The sequence below is a fragment of the Astatotilapia calliptera genome, chromosome 3, assembly GCF_964374335.1.
Source record: "Astatotilapia calliptera chromosome 3, fAstCal68.1, whole genome shotgun sequence".
NCBI lineage: Eukaryota > Metazoa > Chordata > Actinopteri > Cichliformes > Cichlidae > Astatotilapia > Astatotilapia calliptera.
In genome coordinates, this window is record NC_137424.1 from 45541283 (window position 1) to 45561743 (window position 20461).

The window sequence follows — 20461 nt, forward strand, 5'->3', positions numbered from 1 at the left end:
ATCTGTCACTTCTCTTCACACAAAAAGCACATCGACGGCAGCCTCCCTTCCTTTAAATGAGCACTAATCTCTGTGCGTACAGGGGACAGACATGTTGATACCAGCTGTGAAACCAGACACGGATCACTGCCTGTTTCTCTGTTGACACCACGGGGCTTTGCAAGCCCGCAATTTCACAGAAGCTGAATATCAAAAGTGAAAGAAGCGAGATGCTTACATGTCACAGTGACCTGGCTAACATCAGAGCGAGTCAGGCAGCTCAGCCTAACTCCTAAACAGGGAGCCCAGTTATAGCAGTGATTTGGACTTAAAAGGTAAGTATTCATGCATGTAATCATAAGCAATACAAGCAGGGATAAACAGAAATAACACGAGTTTGTGTTTGGACCAGCACTCCACTCCAAAAATGTTCATTCAGCGTGGGAACAGAGACGTCACGTCTTTACGATTTAAAGCGCACTCAGGAGCCAGCCAGTAAACCACACACAATGGATAATCATTTGTATTGTTATCTGATGTGATAGCATAGCTGGTTCTGCTTTCATAATGTAACACTATCCGCCTGTGTGTGTGCGTGCATGTGTGTGAGATCACTGAGGGGGAAAAACAAGGTGGAGACGCATTCATTAGAAGCAACCACCTCAAAGTACTCCGACGGGTGTTTATATGTCTGTGGACAGACTTTTCATTGTGATTGTGTCATAGGCACACGCGTGGCTGGCATCTCAATGAAAGCAGACTTGGACGGCAGGATATTTCCTTAAGGAAAAACACCAGCGCTGTAAACAATATCATTTCAGTCGCTGGTACTGGGAATTTGTGTAAAGCACTACTGATCCATCAGTTCAATCACAAGCTGCACTTTTGTAATATTTGTTGAAATACATTGTGTTTTAACCTGCAGGAGGTCCTGAGTGTTTCAGATTGATGTGCATTCTCACGGAAAGTGTGTTTAGTGCATGATGTGAAGCTGTCCCCGCTGCTGCTATGGTGACGCTTTTCAACAAGTTTATGGTCTTTTTATGCATCAAATGACAGGTGAGGTGTCAGGCCCTTTGTAGTGTTATTGTTTGTCGAGGGGATTGATTTAGTTATTAGGCAGTTGGTCAAATAAGGTCAAAGTCTTACTGCCTTTAGTACACGTGGACTGATGGTGCATCAGAGGAATAACCGTGAGACGGCCTTGGTCTGAGAATTCTTTACTATCGAGTCAGATGTGATTTTATTGTAAAAATCATCTAGTTTGTTGTTCAACAAGGATAAGCTGGGGTAAAATTGGGTTTCTATTGCAGCGATGAGTTTCCAGATAGTTAATAATTAAACTTATGGCTGAATCTATAAGAATCCAACTATCCTCTGCTCCTTATCTGAGTTTGGGTCACAGGGACTCTGGGGCGGTGGGGGACTGAGTGTTTCTCAAGAGAGCCCAGAGGTATAATCTCTCCAGCTAGTCTCCTGGCAGCCTTCTCTCGGTAGGACATGGTTGAAACACCTCTTTTAGGTGACGTCCAGGAAGTATCCTAATCAGGACCACCTAAACTGACTCCTTTAGCCCACGGGGCCTTGACCTGAAAAGGCTACATTGGTCCGCAGGGGTTTGCTGCTTATTGGATTGAGCGGTGATCAGTGTGGAGGGCAATCCAATCCTCAGCTTCCATAACCAGTTTGCAGTACATGGAGCGTCACTTCTACCAAACCATCATTAAATAATCAGGTCAGATTTGACCAGAGGCCCTCGTCAGATTAGATCACACAGACTGAACAAGACCCACCTCTGAACTCCACTTTTGTTTCAATCTCAACTAAACACCTAAAAAATTTTATAACTCTGTCTTGTGCGGCTGTGATGTTTTCCCAGTGACAAAATCTGTACACAAACAGACATAAACAACAAATATCAAACCGCCTTCGTGGTACTTAAAAAGTAGCAGAAAGAGTTTTGCTAGGATCAGCAATGTTTGTAATCACATGAATAAAGCAGAAGTAGATTTTCTGCAACACTGGTCACAGCAATACACATGGAACATTTTACAATAACAGTGATCTGAGTAATTAAAATAAAAGACGTCACATGTTCAGGCTTTGCCTCTGCACACCATTACAGCAGATCTTAAAACAGCTTTAATTAAAGAAAGTGTTGCATTCAATGTTCAGGAATTACAGACATTTTTATAACCAGTCTCCTGTTTTCAGATGCTCCAAATTAACCGAACACAAGTCTAGAAGGCTGAAGTGTAGAGCTTATGGACGTCAGAAAATGCCGTTTCCTCACTTGGGATGCTTTGTTAGACCTTTAATGCAGCCGCTGCTTTTTTGTGGGTCTCTGCCTTCAGTAGCCAAAATTCTGCTCCGCTGAGTTGAGATTAGGTGACTGACTTGAAGAAAATCACATTTATTTGCTTCAAGAATCTCTTGAGTTGCTTTTGCAGTTTGCTTTGGGTCATTATTTGCACTATGAAGCACTGTGTGACCAGTTCTGCAGCATATGACTGAATCTGAGCAGAACGTACAGCCCTGTGCACTTCACAGTTCATCCTGCTGCTTGCATCTGCAGTCACATCATTAACAAACACTACTGACCCAGTTCCACTGGCAGCCATACATGCCCTCGCCCTAACACTGCTGCCACTATGCTTCTCTTCCCATCATTCTGCTACTTTTTCATCTTAGTTTGATCCGTCCACAAAAAACTCTCCAGAACTGTGCGTGCTCTTATACATGTTTTCAGTCCAAGTCTGATGTGACTTAAGTGAAACCGCTGATGGTTTTCGTGCACTTTGGCCGTCTTCTGTGCTCTTTTAGGCTTTTTAGTGTAGCTGAGCTGCTGAGTGCATCCATTCTTTCTAACAATGCACCAGACTGTAGATTCTTTTCGCTACTGAAGTTTTTGCTCTTTCTGTGACAGGTTTCCCGAGATTTGCAGGCTTAATGACGGCATACTTCACTTGCACCGACATCTCTTGGGCCTCATATTTAAAATCCCAGTGAAAAGCTACCAAATACAAGTTTAATTAACTCCAGATCTTTTATCCTCTTAATTTGTCATTGAATAATGAATGGATGGGCATCATCTGGCTGCTGTGCAGCGAGTTATCCAATTAATTTAAAAAAAAACCTCGACTTAAAGCTGAAAATCTGCACGTTAATACCAAATCTGAAACTCCTCTGTGGTGGTGTGCAGACACAAAACTACACAAACAATCCAACTGTATGAAATCAAACAAAATCAATATGTCGTACACGCTTATACAAATAAAATAGCAATATTCCAATTTGCAATTTTGAAAAGCGACACAAGCAAGCACAGGATGCAAGCACAGACGAACAAAATTCGATTTGTAAAGACACAGAGGGAAGGTAATGAAATTTTAATAGATTGTAACACACACGCACCCACTTTGAGACAGCACACACATATTTTGCTTGACAGAAGCACACAAACACACACACACAAACATCTTTGTTCTATTTTAAATTACAATGTCATTGTGAGCTGCCAGCTGAATCTCAGTTGTTCTGCCACATCTCTCCCACACATCTCCGTGTGTCTTCAAAGCTCAACTGAAATACACGTCGACTCCCAACAACCTGGCAAACGCACACTCTGAACCTCGCACATAAAGCCGAAGTGTGGACGTGTGATATAAGTGATCAGGAAGGAAGAAGAGCCACGGAGAGGGGAGGGGAATAGAAGAGAGAAAAACAACGGAGAAATGAGCACCCACCTCATCTGTGACTTTAAACCTTTTCAGCAAGGCGACAAACTTCTGTTTGATGTTGGGTTGCTGTGAGAGAGAAAATGGAAAAAAAGGCACAACGTGAAACTCGGAGATAGATGTTCATATCAGTGTGTGTGCGTGTGTGTGGGGGGAGAACACGACAGCCTAGGGAAAACCGACAGGAGGCAATCTCCACGCACTTTTCACGCCTGATGAGTCAAAACAGCAGCAGTTAATGGATGCAGCATCACTTCTGCAAAGGAAAAATGTGCCTCGTGTTATTACACTGGAATCTGTGAGAGCGGGCCCGTTACCGAGGTTATCCAAGTCGACGCTTCCCAACACGAGATGCGTTTCCTGAATAATCGCAAAGGACTGATTATCTTATTCAAAAAGTGATCTGAAAAAGGAAGACGTAACATTTACTGAACGCGAGTCTGGAGTTTTTCTTGAAACGTGCGACATCTGTCCGACTCGGCAGTTCAAAATTCAATTACATTTTTGCGTGCGTGACATTTGTGAGCCAGACGAGATTATCCTGCAAAAAGGAAGCGGATCTTCAAATGCACAAGTTATTTTTACCTCAAAAACTAAATCCAAGACTATTTCTAAAACACTACACTTTTTATAACCTGTAATAACCATTTGACGGCCTCATAGGTGAGTTGATATGCTTACTATCTAATTTGCACACGCAGCAGTTGCAGAGAAATGTTATAACTTATTGAGCCACCTGGTCTCTTGTATTAGCCTCTGGCTCATACTCTACAAACACATCACATAACGCCACCGTTGCTTTAAATGATAATGTAGTAAGCTCCAAGCAGCTGGTGACATTGTTGCACTTGCTCTGTTGACACAAAATAACTGCAATATGTTTAGAATAGGGTTTTTTTTTCAATGTTGCAGTAAAGCTAAAGCAACTAAATACAATGTATTCACAAATAACACATTCATTTCAGACATAAATGTATAAGAGTATACAAAAGGTTCAGCTAAACAAAAATCAGAAACAAAGAAGGAATAAATCACATGGTCTAGTATGAATGGCCATGCGGGAGGTTTGACACCAGTGCTCGAATGTATTTACTGTCACATGTCAATCAATGGTATCCTGCGTTCTCATTGGTAGTCACTTTAATTGCTCACTTCAACCGTCAGAAAAGTTAAACTCAAGACCCGCCCACTATGTATTGCCGGCGATCATTTCCCCCATGGTTATTTGAAGTCATGGATTTCTATGGGGACTGGTTGCCATGGTGCCGCCAGTCACTGTGTGAATACCCCTTAACTCTGGACGTACCCACCCACCTGTTAGCTGTCAGTTATTTTGCCAAATGTCACTAACAACATTCACTGTGTGGCCCTACAAACTGCCCATTCACCTCTAAGCTGTAATAGTAGCACACTGTAGCAGTAATAGAGGTAGTTTATAAGGTAGCGAGCAGCAACCACCATAGCAGCTTCTGCAGTTCCTCCAATCACCACTCGAGGATGCTTCTAGAAGCAAAGCACACAGACTTTCATATCCAAATGATCAACATCACTGCAGAACGTGCTTACAGCCCAGTCCAAAACCTGTTTTGATTTCAGCAGCACATTTTTTCCACCTAACATCGATGTTCACAGTTGTATGACTCACCCACTGAAATATTAAGCAGCAACAAGTCTTAGCTGTTTGTCAGACAGGTGGATGCCAACAGAGGCGTAGCTGCAGCTCCCTGTGACTAACGTTTGTCCTTTCGGTATCTCTGTGTTCATCTATTTGTTAATGTGCATCAGTGATTTGTGGCTTTACTGGATTCTTACATAATTCTGCATAAATCTAATAAACACTATGATTTTTCGGGTATGTAATTACCTGGATCAGTCAAAAACAGATTATTCTGCATGAATATTTAATCTAGAAAGCAATTTACTAAATGTACTTTGCAAAAAATTTACTTTGATCCTATGATAGTGATCGAAATTTATATTAGTCAATGTGATTATTTCCCAACTGAGTTTACAAAGGCAGGACCTCTATTATTGTCCGCTGTGTTTTATAACTCATGACTTCGATGTCCTGATTGGACATGAAAAATACAGATAATGAACAAAAGGCATAGTTTCAAACGCTTGGCATCATCCTCTTATTCTGTGACATTAATTTAAATGCACAAAGTCAAGCAGCAAATACAGCCGACTCATAAACACACAACTGTCCTTGCAAACACTGCAGTTCACTGTTTAAATATGAAGATTATTCTACCTGAAGCCATCTTTGGGACACGGCATGTTTTTCTTTTTTAAAATTAGTGGAAACCCAACAATCTTCGCATGTGTGTAAATCTACTTCAGGCCAAACGTTAAAATAAAATTCTCAGCGTCGTTTTGGGTTTTAAAAGAAACAACAACCCAGAAACAAAACAAAAAAAGAAAGGATGAAAAACTCAGTTTGGATGTAAAAAATGAAGGAAAAAAAAAGTACAAAGCAAAGCTTTCATCTGCAAAACAAGTGGGTGTCTGAGTGGCTGTGGAGAGTGAGAGTGTTTTGGAGGATTTGTCGCAATTTGCTGCTACGCAGTGGAGAGGGTCGGCTTCATGTCGGACCTCCTGGGGACGCACAGGGTGCAGGGTCTGCTGTAGGGGCTTTTAAGAGCGAGTACATATTTAATGTGTGTGTAGCAGTGCAGGTGGTTAGTGTGTGCATGTGTGCGCGCACGTGTGTGTGTGTTCTATAGAATCTACAAAGGTGCCGCAATAACAGCCTCCTTAGACAAACACAAGCACGCACATACCAAATGCTGCCTTTCTTCTGCTAAGCTGCAGCTCTACCTTCATTTTTTCCAGGGTGATTTAAAAAAATTTAAATTGTGTTGTAATCTGTGCCTCCTGCTGAGCCTTTATGTACAGTTTATGTGTGCGCGTGTGTGTCCGTGCAGCCTCAGGTTAAAATCGGCCTGATTACACGTAGAGTGAATGAGCGGCAGAAAATGGATTTGCAGATAAACCAACACGGGAGCGAGCCAGGCCGGGAGAGAGAGACAGGAGCGGGAGGGGAGGTTGGGGCGAGCAGATAAGGAGGAGAGGTTGAATGAGGTGAGGCGAGAGGCTGCGCAGGAGGAGGGAGGGTTGTTGAGTCCAGTCAAATCAAATTTATCTGAAACGGCCGTCGCACGAAGCGGGTTTGCTGCAAAAGTGCTTCACGCACAAAACAAGCAGGTAGGCAGAAAAACGAGTATAAAAGAGAGGGAGGATGAAGGGGGAGATCAGGGAGGGGGCTTTTCTTCTCCTTACCCTGGTGATACCAGCGTTGGAAGGCAGCTTACGCCTCGGCTTCTTCTTCCTCACCTCCTCGTCTTCATCAAACAGATACTGAGAAGGAAAAAGTGAGAGAAACACGAATGAGAGGAAGACGAGGAGAGCAAGTGGTGTTTTAAAGGTTAGTTCAAGGTCGCCAACTCCAGCTATAAGAAAAAAAACTAATGAGTCTTAGCGACACAATTTGTCTGCGTGGTTACACTGTTGCTCCTGGTAACATGGATACATTGTTTTTTCATTCAGCTGCTGGCTGCCAACATGAAGCCAAAAACCACTATTTCTCTTTATTTTGTGTTTTTTGGTTGTCGTTCCTCCTTTTGTGCCAGCGAAACAAAGAAATCAGTTTTTAGGTTTCTGTAATTACTAATACTGTGACTTAAACCTTAGGTGCAGCTCTAATAGCTTAATCAGTAGGTCACTAAATGTATTCTTATTTTTCAATAGACTGATATCAGTAAACAAGGCCGTGTTGCCAGGTGACAAGTAGAGCAGAATAGATGTGGCTAACTTGGCCGACCCTGACGTTCAATTAAAATCAATTAAAACAACAGCTTGTGTTTATCCCCCCCATCTGTCTCTCATTTAGCAGTGTTGAAATGTCCCTCAAAACTCAGCTTAACTTGCCCTTGGTTATATTATCATCAAAACACACAAAAACCATGAAAACAAGAAACTGAACCCCAGCTCTGACCCGATTCCTGCTTCAGTATTGAAGTTAATTCTTCACCTCTCTACCGTAACGCCCTGCGCTCCGTTTATCCTCCCTCTTGGCGCTCGGATTCCCTCCGTCTCTCCCTTCTGCCTTTTCAATCTGGCCCCCAAAAGCCTCATTGCTCTCTTCTTATCTCTCCATGCTGTCTTTTTGCTCCTTTCAATCTCTCGCACCGATGGGCGCCAATTCCCCTTACGTCCCCCTGAGACCCACCGTCTTCTCTCTCGTAATCTCAGAAAGAAGGTAACATAATAAAGAAAGCACCAGTGCTCCGCTGATCATCACACCAGTGTCACTGTGAACTGATGCTCCTGGAGAAAACCCAATAACCCCGTCGGTTCGACCAAATCTGGACGACTCGCTTTTTCTGTCGTTCCTGTGTCTGCTTATACAAAAATATTTATTTGTAGACGTGGAAATCAGTGGGAATTATGGTATTGGTTCAAATGTGAGAGCTGGGTTTTTGATTTTTAGATGTTTTCATTCTTTGTAAAGCTGTAAATATAAATTATTTATGATCTGTGCTGCTCACATACTTTCAGCAGCCGCTTCCATGATGTAAAACAACTTGAAAATGGAGGGCGAGGCATTAATATTTAATTAAAACAACAACAACAAGCTCGTGTTGAAAAGTGTAGAAACCATATTAGCTCAAATGTGATGGCATTAAATGCTTTCCAAAGCAAGCAGAGTGACTGCAAGATTAACCATGAAGTGATTGTTGTCCTCATCTCAACACACCTGCCCGTGAATGGGGTCATCGCTGCCTTCCTGCTCTGACGAGTAGCTCTCCTCCTCTTCTTCAGAGTAGTTGTCGATGTCTGGAGAACGATCTAGGGAGACGCAGAAAAAGAGACGCCACTGAGGAATGGGAGCAAACTGACAGGAGGAGGGCAGACACAGACTATTAGAGAGAAAGATAGATTCGGTGAGATGATGTGCGCACCAGACATCTTTGCTTTAGGTCCCTCGTGATCGATGGGCTGACTCGACAGGGAGTAGACTCTGATCTCAGCCACGGGCACTGAGGCATCCTTCACCTGGCTGTGCAGCCCCAGGATCTGGGCACCCTCGCTGGGGTGCTGCATCACCTTGAGGAAGGAAAAAAGCAGCAGCGTTTAAACGAGATCAGAGTCAGCTGGATTAAATGTAAATGTATCCACATTCTAGCTACGTTTTTATCCACAAGTATCCACAACTTAGTGTGTGCTAGCCTGTATGAGATTTGAATAGAATCTCGACGTTCTCTTTAAAAGAAACTCTTCCCAAATGAGCGTCTGAATATTCAAATAGCAGCATGCAAACAGAAAGAAGGAGACTGAAAAAACAAAGAAGTCAGATAATCTTTTTAACTGAATTATTGAGGATAAAATCTACTTATTTCCATTCTTGGTCTTCCTGTACAGACAAAGTAGGGATACACTGGACTATACATCATTTAAACTGCATTAGACGAGGAGGGGAAACAGCAGTGAAGCAATAGAGACTGGCATGAAAGCTCTGCAGATGGAGACAACAATAAAGAAACCGGGAGACAAAACAAGGCTGAGGAAAATGAACAAAACCAGACGCCGACAGAGAAAGCACGCACAGGCGAGGCAGAGGCAATCAATTCTCTGTGCGGCTGCAGCAAAGAGCAGCGCCACGTCTGCTGTGTGTGTTTGTGCGTCTAACCGAGTGACACCCAGCCTCTCTCAGGAATCTGGTCACACTCGCACATTTAATGAAGTCTGAGCAGCTTATTATGGAGCCAGCCTTAGCCAAACATTCAAGGAGAGAGACGTTGTTGCCGTGCATCCATTCACCTACACTGGCGCACATGCTGCCGATAGGCTCCCGAAGCTTCCTGCAGCTGCTAATTTTAACCATTTTCTCAAAGAAAGACAATTATGCAAATCTATCAAACAGCATGAAGATGAACATGCGTGTCTGAGAGGAACACAGACGTAATTCGACTGCTTTTCCCCTCATGAAGACAGTAAAACCCACACAAGGATTCAGTGCAGGCGCATCTTCTGAATCTTTACGCAGTTTTAAAAATTAAAGTAGTTAAATTCCACCTGAGCTCATGATGCTTTATTTTCTTCACGTAGTAAAAAATTAAATAGCAGTAATGATGACTTTAACATGATTTTAATATATCTTCAAAGCCTAAAAGTCAGAAACATTTATAGATATTGATTAAATTAAGAAAAAGTAATGAAACCAATGTTTTATTTCTCAGTATCGTGAAAGCACACGGGCAATAAATGACAAGATGATTTTAAAGGAATTGTTATGTCATCTCGCTCTCACACTTCCACTTCTTACAAAATTGTGCATTTTATGGAGGATTTCATGGTGCTTAAAAAGTGACAACCAGTAATTTTACACCGCTAGATCTTTGAATAACCTCCCTCCACCAATGACATCACATAAAACCTCCAACTGAAAGTGAGCCTGTGTGGTTTGCACGCTCTACAAAAAAGAAAAAAAAAATTAACAGTAATTTAAAGCTTTAAAGTCTCGTACAAATAAAAAAAAATCACAACTCACACAATAAACCCCCTGTGAGCATCGTTCATGTACGAACAAATTTTGGTAGATGTCCAAATAGTCTGGAGATAGTTTGTAACAAAGGTAATAAGGAGTCGATTCCTACTGTGCAGGATTTAACAGTAAATCACAAGCTAACAGCTCTCTGAATGAATGAGTTTTGAGCTGTGTGTGAATCAGCTTCACTTTTAGATTCAGACTGGAAGCCTTTCACACCAATTGCCTCTAAAGTGTTTACTACCAGGTAAATCAAAGCCATTCGTTACTCTCATTATTAGTCGCTTTGATCGTTCGCCTTGAAGTTGAGAAAGTTTATCTTGAGTCCTGCCCACTAGTTGCTAGTTTGCCCATATTTTTACCACATTTTTGAACATAGTTGCTTCACTTTCTATCGTCTCTGATGGCTGTGAATCACTTCCAGAGTGGACGTAGTTTCAGTCCCCAAAGAAAAGTCCAACTTCAAAACATTAAAAAAGCAGCTTGACACCAAAAAAAAAAACCCTAAAATGTGTGGGTGGTCTACTGCTAACCTGCTCCTGTGCAGCCATCGATCTTTAACCACCTCACCAGCTTAAGCTTTTATTAGGGCTCAGGATCACGGCTGCTTGATTGACAGGTGAGAGGAGCGCAGGCTGACTGCTAACTTCACCTCGGCCGCTTTGAGTTGCTAATCTCGACTTCAAGGTATCTGTGGTGTTGGTGGCTCTTGTAGCATTTTGTATGCAGACAAATAAAACAGCTTCCTGTGTGGTCCGAGACAATAAGAGCTTGTCAGAGAGGTCTGTGCTGTGTTTCTGTGAGTGTCTCATTAGTCTGTTATTGTGCACTAATTAGCGGCCATCCTTCTCTGTAATGTAAACATATAACACAGCGTATTGGCGCTCTTTACCAACTAAGCTTGCTACGACTTCAATAGAAAACTCAAAGCTGCAGAACAGTGCTTCACATCACACTGCCTACTCTGCCTCTGTATAACATTCATGGCCGTGTCACACTTGCTCTCAACAGTAACTTTGTCGACACACTTTCACTTAGACGTAACTTATGTAAGTATTTTATTATGGCCCATAACTGAAGGCAGCTGCTGAGCTTGTGTTCATTTATTCAAACAAAGCACTGATTGCAGTGAACACATACTGTGCAGTGTGACGGTTAAAGATAGCTATACTCAGTCTCCGAAATACATGGCAGCTTCTGAAAATCTCTGCAAAATGAACTTTGTGCATTTTTTCTGTGGATTAAATTTGCCATCCCACGAGGCATCGGGGGCTTTGCTGCACATGTGTTGAGACACCATGAGTGTATAGAATAGTTAAAAACAAAAAAACGTAACTGAAATTAGACATTTTCAGCACTAACAGTCAAAATAAAACCGAGATGCGCAAATCTACAAATCTACTATGGCAACTAAATGAAAGGAAACTGAAGTGTGAGGAAAACTTCAAAATAAAAGCAAAATGAAAACAAATGAAGAATTCTAAATATGCAAAAACACGCAGCCACTGTTGAACAATGTTTAGTAACACTCGAGAAATTAAAGGTTCAGAGCCCGCTCAAACGAGACGTAGCGCATAACTACGACTGCAGTGAGTCCATCACTCCACTCAGAAATCGACTAACCCGTTAACCTGGTCCTCGACTCTCACCGTACCTTGTGGGTACAAAAATACTACTTTGTAGCAGTTAAACTGTGATATCCTTGGTATTTTTCGACGATTTATCTAAAGAAAAGGAAACAAATGATGTGTTCTTGCAACATGCTGATAGTAATAAAGTGCCTAAAGATACAATTGTTATCTGTACTGTGTAAACACAACACTGGTTAGTCCAGAGAGACTGGACTGAAAATATGTGGAAAAAGCAGCCAAACAAAAGCTTTTAAAGACCTTCAGAAATCCTGGAGAACTTTTGCTCCGTACCACATGAAAGGCTATTCAGAAGCAAAATATAAAGAAATGGGGAGTGGCTCAAGACTTTTGCGCCGTCCTGAACTTCTTCTGAGTTACCCTTCATTTGCTTCCCAACCAGTCACGGCTTCTTGAACCTGGTTCTGGAAGTTTCTTCCTGTCAAAAGGGAGTTCTTCCTTCCCACTGTCATCAAAGTGCTCGCTCATAGGGGCTCATCTGATTGTTGGGGTTTCTCTGTATTGTTATAGCCTTACAATGTAACGTATAAATAAAACTGAATTTGTAAGATTTCAGATTCAGAAGCAAAATGTTTCTGAAATCATGAACAGGTTCAGCAGTTCATTCTCCTCCTGCTGCTTGCAGGGTCAGTGGAAACTACCTGTCATATTAAGGCAGCACAGTGCCATAAACATGACATTTCTCTGTGACTCTGAAAGCCCACGTGTGTCCCCTGTAGCGTATTATTTTCCTGACACACACACAGAGCTTTAGGCAGAATATGGCAGCAGAGTAACTTCTGCTGTGGCTCAGAGGGAATGAGTTTGAACCTGCCGTACGTACGAGTCTGAATTTATGGCCTCTGTCCTTTATAAAGCACTCAACAGACAAATTGTCTGTTGAGACTGGCTCTGGAATAAAATGTGACTTTATTATATATGCAGGGACGGCCATGGACAGCCAGCAGGCACCAAAAACATAGTTTAATCAGGACTGGAAGTCTGACTTAGGGTTGGATGTATTATAACAGCTCACTCTACCGTATTTGGTTCAGTTCCATCTACAAAGACACTCCTGTAAACATGAGATCAGACCCGTTTGTTGAGTGACTGTGGATTTATGTTCTTTTCTCTCCATAAAACATTTTATGTGAAGCCAGAGAGTTGAAGGTGTTTTACACATTTAATAATCCTGACTTACACACACACACAGCTGGTGAAAGCTAACAGGCGTTCCTAAAGGACAAAGACCGTCCACACGTGCGCACACAAGTACAGACGGCATAAATCACCAGCCTTTTAAAGCAGTTTCATATCGGAGGAAGCAGGGAATGTGAGGAGCTTTTGGCAGAAGAGGCTGAAATTTAATTGTACGTTTGATTTGTGGCGACATTTATGTCGGCCGAGAAGAGGACGCCGGGCCAGAGATCAAAATCCAGCGTCTGATTTGAAAGCGCACTCGGCGAATTGAGTTTACGTGAAGGTTAATTGAAGGTTGGCAATAAATACGTTTTGCGAGCCGCCGCTGTGAATGAAAATTTCCTGAATGACAAAGGAGGAGAGGAATGATGTGTATGAAGGGAGCTGCCACAAGAGAGGAGCATCGCGGATTATCGTGCTGGATATTAGCTTTAGAAAACGTTCTGCGAAGACCGGCTGAGAAATGAAGATCGGATTTAAGCAGAGGGCAGAAGCTGCATGTTTAGAGAGATGAGACCGTGACCGGTGGCTTGTTGGGTCAACAGCTCAGATCAGCTGGGACTTTTGTCTGGCTGCAAAGGATGAGACTCCACTGACTCAACAGCTCGCAGCTGACGCACCCTCAAACATGCAGCTTAACCTCCATCTGCTGCCTCAGAGGCGCCCAGTGCTGGAAATGTAAGAATAAATAATAATACTATAGCCACACGTCTGTTAAAGCAAAGTGCAATCGCTCACCTGCCTGATACTCATTTCCCTGCAATGCTGACACAAACACGAGATTCTGCAAAGTCGCAACTCTGCGCTTCACCTCTTTGAAGACCGCAGAGAAATGTAACCGCTGCTGAGAGGACGCGCGGCCGTCTCACAGTCGGCGTTTCACTTTGAATTTTCTACATTTTTGGGAACGAGCTCAATCTTGAACACTGTCAGAGGATTTCGTCTGTTTTTTCAGAAACGTTCAGCTGGACTTAAAGACAATTGGAAATTTGGCCATAAATCAAGAATGATAGAATTTAATGATATCAAGATATGTGGCAGCACGGTGGTGCAGTGGTTAGCACCGTTAGTGGGGTTAGCTTAATTGGTGACTCTAAATTGCCTGTAGGTGTGAATGTAAGTGTGAATGGTCTGCGACAGACTGGCGACCTGCCCAGGTTGTACCCCGCCTCTTACCCTTTGGCAGCGGTAGTATGGTGGTACATCCCTGAATTAGATAAATGGAAGAAAACAGATGTATGGATGTTTAACCGACATGTTTGGAAGCTGGTAAGAAGTGATTTCAAATGATCACTGATTGGTGGATTTAATTGCCCCCTTCCCTACGTGTTGGATACTTAAGATACATTTTCTCGCTCTCCTGTAATCATAACACTCTGCCTAAAATAGAGCTTTTGTGGACAAAAACACAACACAAACGCTGCTTTTCTCTGCCTCTTTCTCTCTCACACAAACGTCCGAACAATCATTAAGACTCTCCCTCCTTCCACATCTTAAATTATCTGTCTCCATTCAGCTCCCTTTGTCCTCTTATTTACCTCCAATTGTTTGCAAGCAGCTAGCAGCAGTCAAACTCTGACAATAGAAACGATCCCGCTGCCTTTTCTCCAGAAATTGTTCGCTCTAGTTTTGACTCGTCACAGTCTTTTGTTTGGAGAGCACTACAACTGTGCAAAAGTGCCGCGAACAAGGTCAGCTGGCACAGATGTCTCCTATAAGAGCTTCGGGCTAAACATTATTTTCCATCACTCGCCGATGAATCATCTATAAATGTTTCAACAAAAAGCTGCAGCACTGCTTCCAGTAAAGAAACGCTGAGGGTTTATTTATGGGTTTAAATAAATGCACATTGCTATTCAAAGAAGCTAAACCTAATTTAGAAAAACACATTTAGAAAGATAAAAAAAAAGGCCAACGGGAGACGTATTGAATGTAGCTCAAATGTCCCATTTTCACAGGTTTATTCTACATGCAATAAATGCAGCACATTTAAGGCATTTGAGGAAACGTCAGGAATAATCAAGGAGGAAGAAGCTGAAGAGGAAAGTGATCAGATTTAAAGGTTAAGAAAAACAGAATAAATCACCTCTGCAGGTTTACGTTACCTCGGCCATGTTGATTAGACCCAAAGCCAGGGTCTTGTAGCCCAGGATGGTCCTGTTCTTGTATCGCTTGCGCCTCTGCAGCATGATCTGAAGCTTGTTGGCATCTCTCTTTAAGAAATGTGGATACTGCAGGTAGAAACACACACACACACACACACACAACACAACACTTATTTCCTGAATGAATTCAGATGTTTCAATAAATAATGTTTATTTCTCAGGACTTGATAATTAGACTGATCCAAACGGCTTCTTGTATAAGTCCCCTCACACACACTGACCTCGCTCAGCATCCCCAGGTGTCAAACTACTTAGTCTGAGCCCAACTATGACATAACCCATCATTAACGATCTCAGCAGCTGCACTATAAATGGAACCAAACTCGCTCCTGTAACAATGTTTAAAGCCGTGAAACGACTCCGGTGGCTCGATTTTAATAAGCTTCCTCTCCGCAGCGCTGCTGCTGTAGGAAGTTTAATGTATAATGTATAATGCCTGGCTCGGTGCACTCGGCAAGCTCCAGAGAGAGAAACTCCCTGACCTTTTAGCAGCGTTTTAGAGTCATGGAAATCGGAAAGCATGATTTAGAGCACAAGAAAACCTCGCTGGGAACTACATTAACCACGCTCTGCCTTAATGCACTCCGTATTGTTGCTGTATGGAGAGTTGCAGGCGACACTTCTGCAGCTTTGTGTAGACTTTTCCAAACTATCCCAAACTGTTTTAATATCACAGGTGCAAACGCGTCAGAGCTAAAGGATCCGCTTCCCTGATCTTCCCTCATCTAGCAACGCCAAAGTTTTCCAGGTTTGTAAAGATACAGTACTGTGCAAAAGTCTTAAGCCACTCCACATTTCTTTATGTTTTGCTAATAAAATTGGAAATAGGTGCAACAGTTTACTGAGGCGTGTAAAAACATACATAATGGAGTATATAAGGCAAAAACTGAGTTTGCACAATTCTGATGAGCTTGAAAGTCAATATTTGGTACGACCACCTTTACTCTTCATCACAGCCTGAACTCTCTGAGGAAGCTTTCTTCCCATTTCTTTAAGTAGACTTCAGGAATAGTTCTCCAGGTTTATTGAAGGACATTCAAAGCTTCTTTGGATGTTTCTGCCTTTTGTTCTGTTCTCTGTCAAGATGATCCCACACTGCTCTGGGGAGCCCAATCCATGACTGATAGTGCTTCATTGTGTGTTTTTCTATCCAGGTGTGCTTTCACTGTACTGGCAGTGCTTCGTGAATTATTGCTACACTGAAAACTGAAGCCAATTTCACTCAGACACTGTACAGATGGTATTGCATGGCAGATCAAAACATGACTGTACATTTCTGCGTTCATAATTCCCCAATTTTGACAAGACCCGCAACATCACTGTCTGAAATGCAGCCCAAACCATGACGGAGCCATGTTTTACAGATGGCTGCAGACACTCACTGTTATGAGTTCTGACCTTTTCTGGACACAAAATTTAAAATATGAATTTTGGATTAATGACTCTATCAGACCTGTTACCACTGATTTTCACTTAGAGAACTTAAAATTGGTTATTTGCTAAGTTGTCTGTCACATGTAGACACAACACTGGTTCATCTCTTGATTTCGGCGCCAAATAAATATTGCTGTGAAAAGGATCGGGTACAAAGGCTGGAGTGAAAATGAAAATCAGCCATTGTCAAACAAACACAGAGACCTTCAGACGGCCTGGGGAACATTTGATCCAAACCACTATGAAAAAATTACAAGAAGGCTCCTCGGTAAAATATAAAAAAAATGACGGTTGGCTCAAGACTTTTGCATTTCTGAAGCTAGAGATTCAATTTTTTGTGTTATTGTTGTTTCTATGTTTTCTGTAAAACCAGAAAGTTATTGTTTGGCTGTGATTGATGGGTCCCTGATCTCGCTGAACCTTTGTTCGTACCTGGAGGGAGAAGGTGAGCTGCAGATCGGTCTCCGTCAGTCCTGCTGAGGACAGCAAGATCTCATTGGAGCGCAGGATCCGCTTGGAGCCCTGAAGACGAGACACAGACTGATGACTACAGAAGAAACGGTGAAAGTAAAGAAAGCAAGCAAGAAAAAAAGAGAAAGATTTCTATTAGCGTGCCCTAGCTAACCCCAGCAGACTCAAAACAACAGACTCATCATTATCATCAGCCATGCACAGCCGGAGGAGGAGGTGAGTAAGGAGAAATGCCTGATAGGAGAAAGCAGGGCTGGAAGACTGAGCGAGCGGCAGCCGCATGGAAAAAGAATTAAACCAGCTTAAAGAGCCTTATGTGAGAGAGCAGCAGAGAATTTAATGGTTTACTTAGAAAACAAGACGATAGCAATCAAGACTGAAAACGAGCCAGCGAGTAGAAGTTTGGAGTGGAGCCCTGGCATTAGAGAGAGAAATGACAACAAAATGTGACAAAATGCAGTATTTTTGAAGTATTCTGTGCTAACTTTAACTAACTTGGCCGCCTGCGCTGCCAAAAAGCTCTCCAATGGTCAGAAAAAGTGGGATTTGGCAGCGCTGCTCCTTCTGCCAGTTCTAAGAGAAAAGCACCCGGCTAATGAGGCATTTCAGAAAGCAGCTTGGCTGCAAAACAACGAGGAGGAAGCGTGTCTGCGTCCAATGAAACCGACTCAGCAAAACAATAAACGGCTTTACAGAAAAGCCAAACGGGGCAACAAAGGCTGAGTCTTTCGGGTTTTTCCCCAGGTGGGGAGTTGGTTCGTTTTTCATCGTCTGCTCGTTAAGCATAGTTGAAAGTGGAAATCTTTGAATCCTATAATGTCATTTAATGATTAAAGATAAAGATAAATGTTCAACTCAAGCAGACTTTGACATAACAGGATGTAACCTTGGGGAGGATTTCATTTCTAGGAAAGTTCAGTCAGACTTTAAAAAAATTGATTTTGTTTCCTGGAACTGAGCTTCGAGGTATGATTTTAGTGCCCATCATCTAATTCTGTTTTGGTTATTACTCAGTTATCGCTCATAGACTGTTCACAGGGATCTGTATGTGTAATCTTTAAAGTTGTTTTATTCTGTTTGCAGAAACTTTTTCTTTTGATGCATTTCTAAAATAATGCCTCCATAAAACTCCAGCCTCCGTGTACAGCAGGTGCGTTTCACCTCGTGCTTCTGGAGACGTCTCGTACCTGCAGTTTGACCGCGATGACGACTGAGGTGAGGTCCTTATCCAGCTCCTTCAGCATGATCAGCTTCTTCAGGGTCAGATTGAAAAGCCTGCAGGAAACCACACACAACGACACTAAAATTAGATTCGATATCCAGCGCCCTCGCACTGCTGCTCCCTGAGCTGTGCAGGGAACAGATGGATGTCTGATGACCTGTTGATCACTTTGCTTGTGCTGCGAACTGAGTCTCTGGGATCGGGAGTGTTCAGAAGCTGTCTGGAAAAACTTTAACTGAACGCCTCAGTGCTCACATTTGCACGTGAAGATATTTTTGCCAGCTACTTATCTGTCCGCGTTTACTGTCGATGAGATTATTTCAGCCTAGGAACATTTAAACTTCAATTCACCCCAAAAAGCTTAATATAGAGCAAAGAGTTAAAAAATAAAAGGAAATGAGCAAAAAAAATTTGCAAAACAAAAAACTGAGGCAATTTGTCTGCAGCACAAACAAATCAACTTCCTCTGCACAATAAGTTACAAGCTTGAAGCGATGATTAGGGGAAAATATTAGAATTACACCAAAGTACTCTTATTAAAGTTCTCTTATGGACAGAAAAGAAGAAATATTTGACCTGACAAAGTCACTGAGTGTTAGCCACTTTGAACTGAGAGCTAGCTAACACCAGGTATCTTTAATCAGGGTTGATATTCTAGCCAATCCAGATAAATGTAATAGTCTGTATAGAGCTTTACAGTAAACCATTGTCCCTGTTAGACTCAGATACGATTATAAAAGGGGGCACTCTTTCTGGCTAACGACCCATTTATCGAAAGCTGCTAGCCAATAAGAATGCAGCATCCTTAATTTTGTTGTGGTTCTGACCATCTTTTATATACAGTCTATTAAATCAAACAAGTATGAAACTGAAGTTGGCTGTAAGTGAGCTATAACACACGATTATTATTATTCACGCATATCTGCTTAAAAATGATGTCATTGCACAGTTTGTCGAGGCGTATGCACAACACTGTCTGCAGCACATGCAGCTGGGAGTCAACTGTGTATATTCACTAGAGAAACAGTATCAGATAAGATAAGATAAGATAAGATAACTCTTTATTGTCATTGCACAGTCATACATAGTACAGTAGTACAATGAAATTGGAAAAACTGTCCTACGTCGGCACTACATATAACACAACACGACACGATATGACACATCACAACGTAACAAACAACACAACACAGTATATTAACTTAGTATAAAAAAGAAGAATAAGTGTATGTGTATTGCACACTGTTATTATTGCACATTAATTATTATTGCACCTTGTTATAAATATAAATATTATTGTTATTGTTTTAAACATTGTTACCTCCCCCTAAAAAGTCCAGGGAGGTATCCAGTCAGGTCAGCTATTTACATTGATCAGGGCTATTGCCCTGTTGTAAAAGCTGTCCTTGAGTCTATTTGTTCGGGACCTCAGCAGCCTGAACCTCCTGCCAGACGGCAGCAGCTTAAACACCCGGTGTCCTGGGTGTGTGCAGTCCCGTAGGATGCTGCGTGCCCTCTTGAGACAGCGAGTGCTGTACAGGTCCTTCAGGGAGGGAAGAGGATGTCCAATGATTTTTTGGGCCATGTTGATGACCCTCTGGAGTGCCTTTCTGTGTGCTGTGGTGCAGCTGGAGAACCACACACCGATGCAATATGTCAGCACACTTTCAATGGAGCAGCGGTAGAAGACGGTCAGCAGCTCCTTCTTCAGGTCCATTTTTCTGAGGATTCTCAGAAAGTGGAGACGCTGTTGGGCCTTCTTTAAGACCGCAGAGGTGTTAGAGCTCCATTGGAGGTCTGTGTCTATGTGCACACCCAGAAACTTGAAACTGGAGACCCTTTCCACGCACTCCCCGTTGATGCTGACAGGCTGCAGCTCGGACTTCCTCCTTCTGAAGTCAACTACCAGTTCTTTTGTTTTGGTGGTATTGAGGTCCAGGTTGTTGTCTGCACACCAATCTGACAGCCTCTGAACTTCAGCTCTGTATGCAGTCTCATCTCCCCCTGAGATGAGCCCCACCACAGTGGTATCATCTGCAAACTTGATGACTGTGTTGTCTGGGTGGGAACTAACA

General features: G+C 42.4%; 1 protein-coding gene across 2 annotated transcripts in view; it reads right to left on the minus strand.

Moving 5' to 3' along the window:
• The window catches only part of pacs1b (phosphofurin acidic cluster sorting protein 1b), a 71041-nt gene that overhangs the window by 8370 nt on the left and 42210 nt on the right, over positions 1-20461 (minus strand). For both annotated transcript variants that reach the window (XM_026162392.2, XM_026162391.2), the window contains exons 2-8: positions 18352-18439; positions 17126-17215; positions 15200-15325; positions 8681-8825; positions 8476-8567; positions 6999-7076; positions 3726-3785 (exon numbers count right to left, since the gene is read on the minus strand). In XM_026162392.2, the coding sequence (XP_026018177.1) occupies positions 3726-3785; positions 6999-7076; positions 8476-8567; positions 8681-8825; positions 15200-15325; positions 17126-17215; positions 18352-18439 (679 nt within the window). The remainder of the gene's footprint in view (positions 1-3725; positions 3786-6998; positions 7077-8475; positions 8568-8680; positions 8826-15199; positions 15326-17125; positions 17216-18351; positions 18440-20461) is intronic.